Source organism: Aspergillus sydowii (assembly GCF_001890705.1).
Source record: "Aspergillus sydowii CBS 593.65 unplaced genomic scaffold ASPSYscaffold_4, whole genome shotgun sequence".
NCBI classification, from domain to species: Eukaryota; Fungi; Ascomycota; class Eurotiomycetes; order Eurotiales; family Aspergillaceae; genus Aspergillus; species Aspergillus sydowii.
Window position 1 is genome coordinate 25,152 of NW_024467862.1, and position 16,801 is coordinate 41,952.

General features: G+C 47.6%; 8 protein-coding genes across 8 annotated transcripts; 5 read left to right on the forward strand and 3 right to left on the reverse strand.

Moving 5' to 3' along the window:
• Positions 1-3,033: 3,033 nt before the first annotated feature.
• On the forward strand, positions 3,034-5,492 carry gfa1 (glutamine--fructose-6-phosphate transaminase (isomerizing) GFA1; the record flags this gene model as incomplete). The annotated part of the gene is made up of 5 exons (XM_040844745.1): positions 3,034-3,038; positions 3,101-3,171; positions 3,293-3,524; positions 3,656-5,049; positions 5,110-5,492. 5 exons carry the CDS (start codon positions 3,034-3,036, stop codon positions 5,490-5,492), a joined length of 2,085 nt encoding a protein of 694 aa, XP_040703098.1.
• A 127-nt stretch (positions 5,493-5,619) lies between these two features.
• Positions 5,620-6,933, forward strand: ASPSYDRAFT_848850 (lumazine synthase RIB4). The gene is made up of 3 exons (XM_040851435.1): positions 5,620-6,114; positions 6,167-6,332; positions 6,446-6,933. Exons 1-3 carry the CDS (start codon positions 6,072-6,074, stop codon positions 6,858-6,860), a joined length of 624 nt encoding a protein of 207 aa, XP_040703099.1. The 5' UTR covers positions 5,620-6,071; the 3' UTR covers positions 6,861-6,933.
• Positions 6,934-7,006: 73 nt separating this feature from the next.
• On the reverse strand, positions 7,007-8,126 carry ASPSYDRAFT_149366 (proteasome core particle subunit alpha 7; the record flags this gene model as incomplete). Its single annotated transcript, XM_040841900.1, has 5 exons — positions 7,007-7,348; positions 7,415-7,449; positions 7,504-7,741; positions 7,834-7,992; positions 8,046-8,126. 5 exons carry the CDS (start codon positions 8,124-8,126, stop codon positions 7,007-7,009), a joined length of 855 nt encoding a protein of 284 aa, XP_040703100.1.
• An 859-nt stretch (positions 8,127-8,985) lies between these two features.
• On the forward strand, positions 8,986-9,820 carry ASPSYDRAFT_150121 (uncharacterized protein; the record flags this gene model as incomplete). The annotated part of the gene is made up of 2 exons (XM_040841974.1): positions 8,986-9,084; positions 9,143-9,820. 2 exons carry the CDS (start codon positions 8,986-8,988, stop codon positions 9,818-9,820), a joined length of 777 nt encoding a protein of 258 aa, XP_040703101.1.
• A 316-nt stretch (positions 9,821-10,136) lies between these two features.
• ASPSYDRAFT_850417 (mating alpha-pheromone PpgA) lies at positions 10,137-11,081 on the reverse strand. The gene is made up of 2 exons (XM_040851457.1): positions 10,525-11,081; positions 10,137-10,451 (listed from the first exon to the last, which is right to left on the reverse strand). The coding sequence occupies exon 1, from the start codon at positions 10,854-10,856 to the stop codon at positions 10,527-10,529; it is 330 nt and encodes a 109-aa protein (XP_040703102.1). The 5' UTR covers positions 10,857-11,081; the 3' UTR covers positions 10,137-10,451; positions 10,525-10,526.
• Positions 11,082-11,915: 834 nt separating this feature from the next.
• On the forward strand, positions 11,916-13,443 carry ASPSYDRAFT_88222 (isocitrate dehydrogenase (NAD(+)) IDH1; the record flags this gene model as incomplete). Its single annotated transcript, XM_040851983.1, has 5 exons — positions 11,916-11,948; positions 12,105-12,165; positions 12,227-12,301; positions 12,397-13,300; positions 13,356-13,443. 5 exons carry the CDS (start codon positions 11,916-11,918, stop codon positions 13,441-13,443), a joined length of 1,161 nt encoding a protein of 386 aa, XP_040703103.1.
• A 603-nt stretch (positions 13,444-14,046) lies between these two features.
• ASPSYDRAFT_30167 (18S rRNA methyltransferase BUD23) lies at positions 14,047-14,939 on the reverse strand (the record flags this gene model as incomplete). Its single annotated transcript, XM_040844747.1, has 2 exons — positions 14,047-14,863; positions 14,917-14,939. The coding sequence occupies 2 exons, from the start codon at positions 14,937-14,939 to the stop codon at positions 14,047-14,049; spliced, it is 840 nt and encodes a 279-aa protein (XP_040703104.1).
• A 459-nt stretch (positions 14,940-15,398) lies between these two features.
• Positions 15,399-16,175, forward strand: ASPSYDRAFT_149331 (uncharacterized protein; the record flags this gene model as incomplete). Its single annotated transcript, XM_040841893.1, has 2 exons — positions 15,399-15,468; positions 15,538-16,175. The coding sequence occupies 2 exons, from the start codon at positions 15,399-15,401 to the stop codon at positions 16,173-16,175; spliced, it is 708 nt and encodes a 235-aa protein (XP_040703105.1).
• Between the last annotated feature and the right edge of the window lie 626 nt (positions 16,176-16,801).

Here is a 16,801-nt window from a genome sequence, read left to right on the forward strand (position 1 = left end):
TTGGCGCAAAGCGGTACAACCCAAATAGATTTCGGAGGTACGGAGGGACCACGGGCGAGAACCTGTAACAGCAAGGATTCAGAAGAATACCATCTACCGGCAGCAGGGCGCTTTTTAAAGGGTATGGGGCCAATGAAGAGCTCTGCTCAGGGAGAGGTTGAAAGCGACCGCTCACATCCGTCTCCAGCTCTACCAACGCGATATAGACGCGATGCGGCTGCTCACAAAGGAAGAGATGGCCAGGGCGGGATATCCGTATACCGCGCCAGAATTTGCTTGATGCCCACCTGGAGAAAAGTGCATAGGATACGAAACTGAAATATATCAAGTTTTGGTTGTGAAACTGCTTGAGAAGAGGAGGGATTGATTAGCAGGGTAAAAATGGGAAGGGATAGAAAAGTTAGGCGGTCGGCGGAGACAACCCAGTTCATAGATGGCCTTTCAAATTGTTCCCACGCTGCATTTCGCTGTATCCGCGCGCAAAGACAGGAATCATCCTGAAAGTTGAGATGATCCAGAAACACTGTTAGGAGGGTTATTGCGTTTTCTTTCTTTTTCCTTTCTTTCTATTTTTTCCCCTCCGGCATCTGATGCTTCAAATACAGAGTACTTATAGATCTTACATGTAACCAGCGCTCCGAGACACAATGGAGCAATCTTCTCATACATCACCAAATTGGCCCTACTTCGTGGCGTGGTTTGCTCAAGCCGGTGACTCTTTACACAGTCAACTCACGCATCTTATGCCCTCCGCTATAAAATATTTGATAACAGCTAATACACCCTGTCATTTCATGTGACTGTCTAAAACATGCACTGGCGGCCTCGCCTCTAATTATGCTATCCAGACTAGTTGGGGATCTTGATATTCAGATTGTATTTTATGACCGGGAATCCACGCTTTTCAACATATGCAGTTTGAACATTTCTTGCCAATCAACTTCTAAGAGATGGAAGCGTAATGGAAAGCATCCAGAAAGTGGTTGATCTTTTGGCTACCAGCTTTCTCCATTATCCCAGCTGCCTTTATATTGAGCTTGGGTGATTTTGAGCCGTGTGAATAGGAGCACTGAAGTAAGGGTTGGTACAGGCGTTCTTAGAAGACTATATTTCCTGAGTTTTGATTTGCGAACATATGGTTTCTGCCTAGCTGCTGATAGAATAGGGCATAGTACCTTGGTTAAGTTGATGGTCTTCAATTGAATGAACATAGGATATGTCAGGACACAATGCCAACATGATATAAAAAATAGCTACGCACGTGTTTGTGTGGCTGAAAGGCTCCAGTTGTTAAATCTGGCAGTGCATTAGAATTTATGGAGACATAATTCAATTTTGCTCTGTCTATATAACAGAGAAGTTAAAAGAAAATAAGAGCTCCTGTATTACTTATAGTTATATTATACAAAAATTCCCGCTGAGGTTATTCAATACAAGCAACTTTCATCTACAGTACAGGCATGAATAGAAACTCATTCACCTCTTGAATAGTACTTACATATTTCTTAGTAGTAGCAATGTCTGCCTGTTCTAACTCATTAGCAACTCTAGAAGTCACTGTTTACCAAGCACCTCTGAAATTAAAGCAGTAACGTGAGATCATCCTAACTTGACATTATGTAGATAAGAACGCAGGAGGATATCTGGCTATATCGTCATAGTGATCAATGTGGGGATACGCAGCATTCCGTAGCCTAGTAGTAACCCCCTGTCTTACACCTGAAACGGGGAAATCTTAAGTGGTTGATTTCTTATACCAGGATTTGAAGGTTGGTAGTTGTTGCCAACACTCATTATTGCAAAGCGGGTGTTTTACAAATAAACGCGCCAATTATAACGGGAAAGGCCCAAAAAGATATATTCTAAACTCCAGGCCCTGGCTGAGCTGTAGGGCTGTTTCAAATGTCAACTACCCGAGAGGATTGCGACTTGCGAGCCAAACGAACAAAAGTGCAGCAATATTGCAGCAATTTTCCGGGTCGGTGGCGTGTCCGCACTCTGCAGCATGCCAGCAACTCTCGACTCGGGCCTGATCAAAGTAAGTCAAACCAGCTCTGGCCATTGCTCGGTATGTATGTATATTTGTGTAAGTAAGAATGCAGGCGTTTTCCAGTGACAAACAGAGGACCTCAAATCCTCAATCCATTCTCATCAATAAAAGGAGGCTTGAGGAATGACCGAGAAAGCAAACCTGAAGCGAGTGGGGAAGTATAGAATCGTGGGTTATTCTTAGAAACCTACGGATGACCAATGGGCAATGGGCAATGACCACAGTCAGTCAGCAACCAGTCCCCCGAAGTCCCAAAGCTGAGGCCTGAGGGACGCCGCGGAGGCCAACCGAGGCGGATTTCCCATTCATTAATTGCGAGTGAAGAGCTAATAATAACCATTGACATCCGCATTCCAACCTCCTAAGTGGGGATGAGTAGCCAGATCCGTAACAACAATAGTCCACTCTCTGGCAACAACAGCTCGGAAAATAGAGTTATTCCTACTTTTCCTTCTGCTGCCCTGGTGTCCTGAACCAAACCTTGGGCAAAAAAGTGAGACATTGCCGTTGGGTGTGTGAGGCGCAGAGGCGGTTTATTGGCCACTAGTCGGGGATGAAAGACGGTGTCCAGAGCAGTTTCCCTGGTTTGGAAGCCAAGGTGGGCCGATCTCACAACATAAAACCTTCATAACAACAGCTCCTCCCCCTCCTTCCTCAGCCCTTGCTATTTTCAATCTGCCATCCTTCCTGCTCCCCTTCCTCCCCTTCCACTACTTCATCTTCACTCTCTCCCCTACTAAGTATCTTCGTCAACCACCTTCCCTCTCGTTAAATCGAATCAACCGCAAGTTGATCCCGGAGCCTCTGTATGGGACCCCGCTGCAATCCTAGCTGGCTTCCCTCACTAACAATCGGCTGTTTCTGTGTTGCAGCTCTTCACCAGACCGCATTTCTTGATCCTACCTCCCTCCATCTTTTGACATCCTGAACACAAACACCCATATCACTTCTTCTATCTCTCCTTCACCCTAAATTTATCAGTCATGTGGTTTGTTTCCCTGGATTATCCCATTGACTGTTCCAAGACTTGACGAACCTAACATGATCCAGTGGTATTTTCGGCTACATCAACTACCTCGTTGAGAGGGACCGCAAGTTTATCCTCGACACTCTGCTCAATGGTATGTAACTATCCATACCTATTCAAGCCGAGTCTTGGTCCAACGTGTCCCAGTCCTTCTTGTACCCCCGTAACTCGCTCTGTTGGTCTTAATTAGACTCCCCTAATTTATCTCTCACCAGGTCTCTCGCGGCTTGAATACCGGGGATATGATTCTGCAGGCCTTGCAGTCGATGGCGACAAGAAGAACGAAGTCTGCGCTTTCAAAGAAGTCGGAAAAGTTGCCAAGTTGAAACAGCTCATTGAAGAATCCAAACCCGACCTCACCAAATCCTTTGAATCCCACGCCGGTATCTCTCACACACGCTGGGCCACTCACGGAACGCCCTCACGCCTCAACTGCCACCCGCACAGGTACGAACTTTCTCCACTTTTAGACCTGATTGCCTTTGCCTTTGTGGATTGCCTGTTTTATTTCTTGTCTTCATCGATGGCCTGCCTGGTAGCCCAAAGACTATGTAGCTGACACGGATGCATCGCTATAGATCCGATGCCAAGTGGGAATTCTCTGTGGTCCACAATGGCATTATCACAAACTACAAGGAGCTCAAGGCTCTGTTGGAAAGCAAGGGTTTCCGATTCGAGACGGAGACCGACACTGAATGCATTGCCAAGCTTACAAAGTATTTGTACGACCAGCAGCCGGACATTGACTTCACTGTGCTGGCCAAGGCTGTTGTGAAAGAGCTTGCAGGCGCCTTCGGTCTCTTGATTAAGTCCGTGCATTACCCTCATGAAGTCATTGCCGCTCGTAAGGGCTCTCCTCTTGTGATTGGCGTGAAGACTTCGAGGAAGATGAAGGTGGACTTCGTGGATGTGGAATATTCTGAGGACGTTGCTCTTCCTGCTGAGCAGGCTTCCCAGAATGCCGCCATCAAGAACTCTGCTACTAGTCTCCTCGCCCCCCCTGATAAGTCTCTTCTCCATCGGTCCCAGTCTCGTGCCTTCCTGTCCGACGATGGAATTCCCCAGCCAGCCGAGTTCTTCTTGTCATCTGATCCGTCGGCAATTATTGAACACACTAAAAAGGTCCTGTATCTTGAGGACGATGACATCGCCCATATCCACGAAGGGCAACTTAACATTCACCGCTTGACAAAGGATGATGGAACATCCAACGTCCGCGCTATCCAAACCATTGAACTTGAATTGCAAGAAATTATGAAGGGAAAATTCGACCACTTCATGCAGAAGGAAATTTTCGAACAACCCGAGTCTGTGGTAAACACAATGAGAGGTCGACTGGACGTTGCCAACAAGCAAGTTACATTGGGAGGACTTCGACAGTACATCTCGACCATTCGTCGTTGCAGGAGGATCATATTCATTGCTTGCGGTACCAGTTATCACTCTTGCATGGCAGTTCGGGGGGTCTTCGAAGAGCTCACCGAAATCCCGATTGCCGTCGAGCTTGCGTCCGACTTCTTGGACAGGCAGGCACCTGTCTTCCGTGATGATACATGCGTGTTCGTTTCTCAATCTGGCGAAACCGCTGATTCTCTAATGGCTCTCCGTTATTGTCTTGAACGCGGCGCTTTGACTGTTGGTATTGTCAATGTTGTTGGATCTTCGATTTCTCTTCTCACTCATTGTGGTGTCCACATCAACGCCGGGCCCGAAATCGGTGTTGCTTCGACGAAAGCTTATACGTCCCAGTTCGTTGCTATGATAATGTTCGCTCTTTCTCTTAGCGAGGATCGGGCTTCGAAGCAGAAGAGACGGGAGGAGATTATGGAAGGCCTTTCTAAAGTTTCCGAACAATTTAAGGAGATACTGAAACTTAACGAGCCTATAAAGCAAATGTGCGAACGCTTTTTCAAGAACCAGAAGAGCTTGCTTCTGTTGGGAAGAGGCGGCCAGTTTCCCACCGCTCTGGAAGGTTAGTAACTAATCCCCCGTTTGCAATCTGTGGATTTGCAATGCTAAACTAAACACATAGGTGCGCTCAAGATCAAGGAAATTTCATATCTGCATTGCGAGGCCGTCATGTCTGGTGAGCTGAAACATGGCGTCCTTGCTCTCGTTGACGAGAATCTCCCCATTATTATGATTTTGACCCGGGATGGCCTCTTTACCAAGTCGCTAAATGCCTACCAACAGGTAATTGCTCGCAGCGGTCGCCCCATTGTGATCTGCAACAAGGATGATCCTGAATTCTCTTCGGCACAAACCGAGAAGATTGAAATACCTAAGACCGTTGATTGCCTCCAGGGGCTTCTCAACGTGATTCCACTCCAGCTTATTTCTTACTGGCTCGCTGTGGGAGAAGGACTAAACGTCGATTTCCCTCGAAACCTTGCGAAATCCGTTACCGTTGAGTAAACCAGTGCAACATAAAAAAAATCTTCTAGAGTTAGCGGAATGGAGGGATACAGTGATCCGGCGGTGTTATTTCCTGTTCGAAGTTGATTCGAAACGCCTGTTTTCACGTGGTGTGAGCGAGCCTCTGAGTTTGAGTCTTTGAGTCTGATCAGCGCCTAAGCCCTCAGATACTTCATAATGGCCTGTGTTGTCCGTTTGTTCTCATATAGTTAACTAGCCAAGTTCAATAATGGTAACGAATGTTAAAAGCAAAATATCATAAAACCACTACGTACTATTGAAGGTCATTTCATAAGGCCCTGGACATTACTTGGTTGGTTTTCCACGGTCCAGAGTCCAGACCACCGGTAACCCGGTTGCTTCCTGCAGCACCAGCGGGGTCAGAATCCAATCTTACTTTCGTCCCCACAATTGCCGACGGTACTTGACTCAGGATCCCAAAAGTCCAAGCGCATAGCCGGGAAGACTCTCCAACCATAGTCTAGGTGCTGCGTCAAGAATTAACCCATTAACACCTCATTTTTACTTTCCAAAATCTGGTATCTAGCCAGTCTTAACTTTAGAGTTTTTCAAATAACCATGACTACTCTCAAAGGCCCCGGAGCTCACCAGACCTACGACGGTGAGATCACTACCCTTCCATCGTCACCGCTGACTTGCTCATCAAATATCAGGGTCTGGGTTACGGATTGCCATTGTTCATGCGAGATGGAATATGGGGATCATCGGTCCCCTTGTGGACGGAGCTAAAAAGACTCTAGAGGCCGCAGGAGTGGCGGAGGATCACATTGAAGTTCACACTGTCCCAGGAAGCTACGAATTACCATACACTGTCCAGCGGTAAGTATTCCCTCCCAGTGTTCACCAGCGACCCGAAGCGTTGCTCTAGAGGCGCTATAAAAATAATGTCGGACGCCAATCGAAGATTTATCTCTAACTTCTTCTTGCCGCAGTCTCTACTCTGCCTCGCAATTACAGGCTGCCAACGCGGGGTCGTCCGGTGAAGGCATCAGCGCGACAGACTTGCTCACCTCTTCTACGGGGGACCTTAGCAGGACGTCTACGACAACTTCGACCGCAACCTCGAAGCCATATGACGCTATAATTGCGATCGGAGTTCTCATTAAGGGCGAAACGATGCATTTCGAGTACATCGCCGACGCGGTCACCCACGGGCTGATGCGCGTCCAGCTGGACACCGGCGTTCCTGTTATTTTCGGTGTACTTACGCTTTTGACCGAAGAGCAGGGTCTCGAGAGAGCTGGACTCGGCTCCAAGGGGATGCACAACCACGGTGAGGACTGGGGCAATGCCGCGGTTGAGCTTGGCGTCAGGCGCAGGGGTTGGGCCAAGGGCGTGGTCGGCTGAAATGTGTGTACATGAAAATGGAGAACAAACACAAATATTCGCTGCTTTACCGGAAGGTAGACACCTGCGCAAATCGACACAAAGACAACTGAAAATTAATTTCTTCCCTTATTTGACATGTCCAAATAGGCTCGTGTTCGTTAACTTTACTCTTCCATTCGCTCGCCCTCATTGCCAGTCGTTTTCGCTCCATCCTCCTCGTCCTCATCGTCGCCTTCTAAGGCTCGCTTGGCAGCCCGCTCTGCCTCTTCCAGTAGTTCTCTCGGCACCTCCTCATGTCTACCTTTTGTTGGACCGTCTACTGAGCTGATCCAGCTCATTTCAAGCTCAAATTCCTTGTCCTTGTTGTCCTCGTGGGCAACATAGATAATCCTAGCAGCCTCCTTCACAGCCTCCTGTAGACCGAGTTTCTCCGATGCTAGATCTAACTTCTCAAGTTCAGCTTTGGCCGCCTGTCTACCCTTGCCAGTGGCAGCCCCGTAATAGCCCTTGGACAAAAAGTCAGCCTTTCGCATAATACGTAAATATATATGCACATGTATAGAATAGCATACCCAGTACAATCCGCTTGGTTCGATCATATATAGACCTGGCCCTCCGGATTTCGCACCCTTGATCTTCCCGCCGGAACCTGACTGGGGACCGCTTCCCACTTGGCCATCCACGGCAAGCTCAGCTTCAGAGTCCCAGCCCCCAACGATAGAGGTTACACCAAAGGGTCGAACGCTAGAATACAAAGTGTACGCCTGCACATAGCCACCAAGACGGTTGGCTAAAGCGGAAACGGTAATGGGACCTTTGTAAATACCTCGCCACGAGGAGGCTTCATCGCGAGCACGAGAAACAAAATGACGGCCATCTGGAGCTAATCCAGCCGAAACCTATCGTTGATAAACGATCGGGTTAGTATGAGTTGTTGTTTATTCAATGAACTTTGTAGAGGGTGAAGAGTCGGGGAGCGCCAGTTGCTTACAATGCCAACGTGGCGGTCGACAGTAGATATCCGCTTATTCGCCCCAGGCTTTAGAAGTTTGCTAGTGATGGTTTTCTCAACAGCTAGAACGACACCATCCTTACACCGGATACCGACCGCGGTGCCGCCGTTCTCAACAGCTTTAACAGCATACTCTACCTATTAGGGATTGTGAGCTCCATATTCACATTTAATACCTGAGGAAATAATACCTGAAAATTCCGACCATCCGGAGAGAACACTGAATTGGAAAGATCGTAGCCTGTGCCGATGGATGTCTGGATTTTGAGCATTAGCTGGAGCGTCAGCTAGAGAGTTGGGAAACAAACCATGGCGGAGGATTGGGTCTATCACAGAAGGGAAGGTGGAAATACAGATTAAACCACAGTGAATGAAAAGATGCGAAACCCAAGGATAATGTTTTTAAAGAAAGCCAGAAGAGGTTTGAGAAGCTCCAAGATACCCGGGAGGTAGGTGTTTCAATCGGCGATGTACGTAGGACCTATTGAAGCTAGCTAGCTTACCGCCCGGTAGGTTTCCAGCGCAGTCGCGTCACGGTTTGATCTGGTCACATGATCATTGTTGCTGCCTTTTGCAACTTAACCAAAGCCCCATATCCTTCCCATTTTTATTCAGCGAGCACTGAGCTGGAGGGGCTGCTTGGCAGGTAATAGAAAATAGTAATAATGGCCCCATCCAGAAATGGGATTTCCGCACCTGCATCCTCTGTATCTTTCTTTTTGCTAATTGCCAGCCCCGCACTCTGACGATCCTCTCCATGCCCAACCCTTGGGTTACTGGGCATCGATTGTTCTTTCCATCCTACCTTATCTCCATTTCTTAAATACTCGCACTGAAATCATGGTCGTGCCGTTATCTCTGATAGCTGATACCGAAGTCTGGCAATTTCTTCGGCATTTCTCATCGTTTCCTCTGCTGCTGTGAGGTAGCATTTCCGGCTATTATTGCAATAGCCCTTTAACAACACAACCAGGACCTACTAGTACTACTACATAGGTAGTATAGTAAGCTTTGAACAGTCGAGCCTAGATATAGCCTGAATGCAATCGAATATCCTCCGTCTCGCCGTCCCAAATCCCTCGCTTTATTGTGTGCCCTTCCCCCCCCCCCCCCCCAAGCGGTTTTCACACGATGTCTTCGTCTATATTGCATAGCTGTCCATTCTGTGGACATGCCACAGATATCTCTGACATACTCGCCGATTTTATGGGAAACCCACCCTGCACCAAGGTAGGTTCCCCTAAAGCATGCTATTACTCACATGATATCTAACTGGGTGAACTTGCAGTGCGGTTTATCAGCATCTGAGAGCAGCCAGAAGGCTCAAGATGATCTTGTGTCGCTTTTCCGTACTCACATGAATATGGGGCCTACCTGTATGACTACCGAAGACGGAAGACCTAGGGCCGCTTCTCCCTCCCCAATTACATACAGTATCACACAACATTACCACCACTCGGCACATGTAGCACACAGAGCCTGCATGCCAGGGCCAGTGCAGGGAAACACCCCGCCAAGAGACAATGAGGTTGCGAACCATACATTGTCCGAGATTCTCAAATATCACAATATCCTCCCGTCGTCTCTATCGTCAAGTCAATTAGAACTTTTTGCAAACGCCCTGCCAGAACAGCAAGCCCGCTTGATTCAAATGTGGCAGATCTGTCCAGAACCTAGCAAAAGATCTCAATGGCCCATTCAACCGACACAAGCCGCCGTTGCGGATGACCTTGAGATGGGCGATTCCACCTATGAATTAAACAACGGTGATAATGTGCACTATTTTGCCGAGCCGTATATGCTTGCGGGCTATGAGCTTGTTCGCGAACCCAAACCGCGTCATTTCTGTTCTCCTGCTAATGAGCCCACGACTGGTTCCCCATATAGGATTTCCAGTGATCCGGTATATCAAGGCGGAGCGCAGCGGTGGTGGGAACGGACGCAGCCTGCCACGATAGAATACTAGCGATGCATACAAGCTTTTACCGCGAAATTCTTGGCAGATAATGGACTTTTCTTTTTGAGATACGGGAGACTCCTAGTAGGGTAAGATTCTTGTAATATGAAGTACATCCATCGGATAATGCGTACTACTTGCAGAAGTACATTAATATCTGTAATGGCTCAGGGAGAAGAAATAAATTATACCATTACGTAGTCACATCAAGTGTTGTGGATTTTTCCTTAACTAAAAAGATACATGGACTACGGGTTTATGCGGTAGAAGCGAGAATATAAATGTTAAATGGTCAGTCCCTCAAGCCTGTGGTTATATGTAAAAGGGCTTAGCAGTAGGTTTCCCAGTGATTATAATTAGAGTCAAAGAATCCTCCTTCTTTTTTTTTTACTCCCTGCTTTGTTTCACCCTTTTTGACCCGTTGCCCTCATCCACTGCCCTAATGAGGTTTCGTTCACAGAATAAGGTACCTGGGAGGAAATAACCCCCAAAAATAAACTGAGTGCCCAGTATAGTGAATCACACGTATGTGTATAGCGGCAGCTGGTAGGCGAGAAGGAGCGTCATGAAAAAATAAAAGAGTGAGGGAAAGAAAGCGAGAAAAGTAAAAGGCAATCTTGTTGAGACCGGGGTCATCGTCCTTTGAGGAAAAGCCTTCTGGTTAAGACATGTATATAAATATGCGGGGTTCTTGGTTTGGGCTTACAAACCACGTCTACTCGATTTTCTGGAACTCCTCTGGGGCGAGTTCATCCAAAAAAGCCATTGCTTCCGAAACGGCGTCGGCGGAACGCTTGACGTCGTCGATAGCATCGATGGCACGCTTGGCCTTGCCGCAAACTTGTCCTGGGAACTGACACCATTTGTTGAGAGTGAACTTGGCTTCAGCCATAGCGTCGGCAGAACGCTTGACATCATCGATAGCATCGACAGCCCTTTTGGTTTTGCCGCATACTTGTCCGGGGTACTGACACCATCTGTTCGTAGCTGCACCCTGGACGGTGGCAACGGAGAGAGCAGCGAGAGTAACAGCGACAAGCTTCATTGCGATGTGTAATTGGCAATTGAAAAGTCAGGTGAGAAAAAAAGGCCTTGCTTCCTAGAATAGGTAGGTTCTTAAATTATATAAGAGTAAAGAGACTCGCTCTGTGATAGATAGACATAATGGTTGGAGGATACCAAGAGGTTTATATACATACTGGTGGACACATGCCAATCAAGCTGTGAGTCTTTTGACTGTATCAGGACACTTTCGGGACACTGTGCGTCCACTACAATACACAGTGAAAGAGGCTTGCCATGTTATTCAAGCGAGTACCCCTATTGGGAGGAGGGTAAAACGAGGCCTATTCTCCGAATAGAAACAGCGCCTATAGTTGCTCGACAGACGTGTGTAATTCAATAGAACCCCCGCAGACTTATTGAAAATCAATAGAAGACCCTCTGTGCCGAGGCACACTCCTGGAAGAATTGCGTCCTTCGAGCAAAGAAAGAATTCATTTGTGAGAGCAGTCGAGAGTGTCGGGATAGGCAAATGACCACATGGTCAACCAAGCTGCGCAACATGGGCTGAAGAGTGGTTCATTGAGCTGAAATTGGAAACAGCTCCAATAGCCAAATCTGTAGCTCAATAGAGCAAGCCACTTTGCGATCAATAGAGCTGTTTCCCTGCGAATAAAACATCAATAACTATTCAAGAAATAAAGAAAGGTCCTATTGACACATCAAATAGGAAAGGCCGGGATGTGCTCTTTGTAAGAGCCACTCGCCATTGTCAGATGGCCGTTGCCAGTACCTGAAACCGAATGAAAACTCAAGAGACTGCAATTGGGTTGCTGACGAGGGCTGAGAGAATTTGAGAATGGAGATTGATTGCGATTTGCGATCCTTAGATAAGATCGGCCCGTGCGATACTATTTGGCAATTCATGCCGAGACGATCCGGCGTTTTTCCCGGCGCGCCTCGTGCGGCTTTCGGCCGTCTTTCTGCCTGCCTCTTCCATTCTACCCGGTAGGCCATTCTTTCTTTTCCCACCTCCGCCACGACCTCTCCATCCCAGTGTATCTCCGCTCAATTGCGCACTGTTCTTTGTCCACCATTCAACATGTTTGCCCCAAGGACAGTTCGTCCCGCGCAGGTACGTTAATCAGAACTTCTCCTCCAATTGTCGATGTTGCATTTCTCCCTCCCGTCTCTTCATGTCTTCTTCCGCCCTTTGAGGCCGCGCACAAACCATCAACCTTGCCATTTCCATCTTATTACCTTCCATTTTACTCACTCAACTCTCCCCTAGTCGCTCTTCCAACGCGCTGCAGCTCAATCTTCCTTCGTCCGTTCCCCCGTTGCGGCAAGATGTATGTCCTTCCTTGCTATGTCCGATTATCGGAAGAATCAGTTGTTGACTTCCGATATCAGCTTTTGCGACAGTTCAGCAGGATATTTTCAAGCCAACGAAGTATGGCGGCAAATATACCGTGACGCTCATTCCAGGTACGATCAAATAGTGTCACACTCAAATTACCTTTGATGTCGCACCCCTCCCTTCTGTAAAATCAAACCAACTAATGCCTTCCTCTGTCCAACAGGCGATGGTATTGGTGCCGAAGTCGCGGAATCGGTCAAGACCATCTTCAAAGCCGACAATGTACCCATTGAATGGGAGCAGGTTGATGTCAGTGGCGTGGATACCGGCAACAAACACTCTGAAGAACTCTTCAAGGAATCGATTGCATCTCTTCGACGAAACAAGTTGGGACTAAAGGGTATTCTGTTCACTCCGGTCGAGCGCTCTGGCCACCAGTCCTTCAATGTCGCCCTTCGACAGGAACTTGACATCTTTGCCTCGGTCGTGCTCATCAAGAACATCCCCGGCTATCAGACCCGCCACGACAATGTTGATCTCTGCATCATCCGTGAGAACACTGAGGGTGAATACTCTGGCCTTGAGCACCAGTCGGTGCAGGGTGTCGTTGAGTCGTTGAAGATCATTACTCGTGCAAAGTCTGAGCGTATCGCCAAGTTCGCGTTTAGTTTTGCTCTTGCCAACAACAGGAAGAAGGTCACATGTATTCACAAGGCCAACATCATGAAATTGGCGGATGGCTTGTTCCGCAGCACCTTCCATAAAACCGCAGAGAATTATCCTACCCTGGATGTTAACGATATGATTGTCGACAATGCCTCCATGCAGGCCGTTTCTCGACCCCAGCAGTTCGATGTGATGGTCATGCCCAACTTGTATGGCGGCATTCTCTCCAATATCGGTGCTGCCCTTGTTGGTGGTCCTGGTGTTGTTCCCGGATGCAATATGGGTCGGGATGTTGCTGTTTTCGAGCCTGGCTGCCGTCACGTTGGTCTAGATATTAAAGGAAAAGACCAGGCTAACCCCAGCGCGATGATCCTCTCTGGCTCGATGCTTCTACGTCACCTTGGCCTCGACGACCACGCCAACCGCATCTCCAAGGCTGTTTACGATGTGATTGGTGAAGGGTAAGTGCCCATTAAACCTTATACATTATTCATCTAACATAACACGTCTCGTTAGTCAAACACGAACTCGGGACATGGGCGGACAGGCCACCACCCACGAGTTCACCCGTGCTGTCCTGGATAAGATGGAGGCTGCTTTGTAAATCATCTTTGAAGGAAACTTGCTGATGCTATTATTACCGTTGATTCTCCGACAAGATAAGATGATATCCTAGAGGGTCATCTTGGGTCTTTTGGTTCCGTTGCCTCAATCTGTATCACTGAAGGCGCCTTGCAAATTTGATGTGATAGACAGATCAGTTGCTGATTACGATGTGTAAAGATATATACATGTGGTTCAAATAGAAGTTTATTCATGTTCCGTAGCTCATAAAGGTTTTTATTAGCACACCATTGCCACGGATTGAGTGATCCTAGAAGCATGGGTGCCTGGGACTTCGTAACCGAGCGGTCGGCGAAACCTGACGAACATTCAGTCCCGATGGGCCGCTATCCTTCAGTGCCTGCAGTTTTGGAACCATACCCGCTGAACTCCGAGGGCAGAAGCACGCCATCGACTAAGAGGCTTTAGCACTGTACATAGAGAGCATTTCCAATGTCGGAGGGAGACGTATTCCGGGTATCCCATAAAGTGTCACAAGGAACATGCAACACGAGCCTCGATTCGGGGTTTCTTCCTGCTACAGTTGAGGCATGTCCGATAAAAACGCCCTTCTGACAGCACCAAAAAAAAAAAAAAAACATAACTAGAAAGCCGGGCGCCTCTTGCGGCCAGTATACCTTGAATTCGCCTTGACAACCTTGCCTTTCTTGGTCATCTGGTCCTTCTTTCGCATGATCCAAGCCTTGTCGCCTTTTCTGGAAACCGGTGCCTTACTATGTTCCATGGCCTTTCTCCTCGCGTCCATCACGTCGACATCATTCATCCCATCTACAACGCCAGTAATATCACCTTGCAGCCCTCCACCACCGACGGTCAAAACAAGGTAGAGCTTGCTGTTTTTCGTACCTGGGTCATCTTCCAAAATGCCTGCTCCGAATCCGGCCTTGATAGCGGCACCGGTGATCATCGCGCGCTGGGAATCATTTTTGGGGTAAAACTGGCATACAGCACGTCCACCCCGTCTGAGACTGGCGAAGAGACCCTCGAAGAACCTCCGAAGACGGCCCTCGGGGCTGACGTCGCTGGTCTCAGCATTACATAACCACTGGATTGCGCTTATGCTGATCGCCGCGTCAAATGTACCAGGACGGAAAGGTACACCCTGTCCGATATCCGCGAGAAACAAATCACCCTCTACACCTCTTTGTAGTGCAATATCAAGCATGCTAGGTGAAATGTCCATTCCGACCCAGGTGTGCGGACCACCTTGCTCGCGGGGTTCTTGAGAAAGTATTTCCCCGGATAGACCTGAACCGCAGCCAATATCGAGAATCAAAGACGGCGTGTTAAGGTCAAGAAGCTCGAGAGCCCTGTGTGTCATGTCGGCTTGAATGTTGCGAATGCGTGACGAGGTGGTATATTTTCGAGATTCATTATCGTCGTAGAAAAGGTCCGGGGGTCTTTCAGTAGTCCCGTTAGTGGTAAATCAAGGCCTTCCGGTAAATAGACCTACAGGACATCTTCCGGGCGTGACATTGTAGAGCTGAAATTATGCTTAGTTCCGTGATCTTTTTTTTGAGGTGGGAGTGTTGTGTGTAATCAAAGTAGCATGAAAGCTTATCAGTTGCTGTTACTATCGGAGGTATAGATAAATAATTTTCTTTTTGCCAGACCGCCTGCTTTCTATGAGACGGCTCAGCCTGAGGCACGAAGATATCTATGCATGATCGACAGCTTTCCACCGATCTAACTCCTCCGTATACCTCTCTTCTTGTCATCGACACCATTATACCGCTGTTGGACAGCTTGGCATAACCTTTGCCTTAATCGCTCCTTGTTTATCTTCTCTTTATTTCCCTCTCTCTCTCTTTCTTTCTTTTTTGTTTTTGAATCCGTGCTTGCCGTCTGCAATAATTCCAAGTTACTCACAACTCTGCCAGCAATCACCCTTGCACTTCGGAACCAGGGGTTCTTTAGTGCTTTCGTGCATACACAATGTGGATACTACCATTATTAGGGTACTTGGGTGTCGTAGTAGGATTTTGCTTTCTCACTCTGGCGATAGGTAAGATCTCGTTCTGTCAGATGTACCTTGGTATTCTGTTTAACCAACTGATTCTTGACAACCATTCAGCATCGGGCCTCTATTATCTCTCTGAGCTTGTCGAAGAACACACGGTCCTAGCGCGCCGACTTCTATCCCGCCTGATATACGGCATAGTTGCAATCCAAATCCTGCTCTTTCTCTTTGACAGATTCCCATTCTCTCTTTCACTCCTCAGTATCGGCTCCCATATTGTCTACGCAACCAACCTCCGGCGTTTCCCCATAGTCAAACTCTCCGACCCGTTTTTCATCCTTTCGTGCTTTCTAGTCGGTCTTAACCACTGGCTTTGGTTCCGGCACTTCTCTAAGCCCATCACACTGCCGCGGAGCTCCACAAGCTGGCGACAACCATACCAAACTGATCTTGGCGACATGCCGAGTTTTACGGAAGTGGCATCCTATTTTGGACTCTGCGTGTGGCTAGTGCCATTTGCGCTGTTTGTCAGTTTGAGTGCTGGTGAAAATGTGCTGCCTACTATGGGGTCTGAATATGCGACGGGTGAGCCTGTTCCGACGGCCGGGCTAAGTCGGGGCTCTTTGGGGGTTGATGGCAAAAATAAGAATAAGGGCATGGCGAAGGCGTTGGTTGATGGGGTTAGAGAGTGGGTTAGTGAGAATGGGGAATTGATGGGATTCTGGAAAGGGGATCGTGCAAAGCGCTTTTAAGGAGTCCCATTTCAGCCATATTGAATATATAGTATATATGTACGACACGACGGCAACGGTTATTTGAGATTATCAGCAGTTTTACATAGTAGATGGGGTCATTTGTGGATCGCAGCCAATAAGGCATCGTCGCAGAACGAAATATACGAAGTGGACGGTCTATTCTACTGAATACTGATTTTTCTTCTTGCTTATTTTTTTTTTTTTTCTTTTAAGAAAGGTCACACTGGTCTACCGATCAACGGTGAAAGACAATAGCCTAATAAAATGAAAAGGGTATAAAATTCCCGAGTCTGCCAACACAAGAATAGGCACAAAAGAAATTTATAGAAAACGGACAGAAAGCGGCAATGAGCAGAAAACACAGAACTCATCATATACACAAGCAGAAAAAGGCCAATGTGAAAATGGAAGATTGACGTAAGACAAAGCAAGAAGCGTTCAGGGTTCTGATTATCATTAGGATTAAACTGTTCATCAGACACTCGCTTGGATAGACTCTGTAGGCAGCCTAGGCATTTATATATGTCGTAGCACATTCGTTCCAATCGTCGCGCTTGTCCATGGAAGCAGCACCATGGCACCATGTAAGCGATAAAACTGGATTCACCAGGTAATAAGGGCAA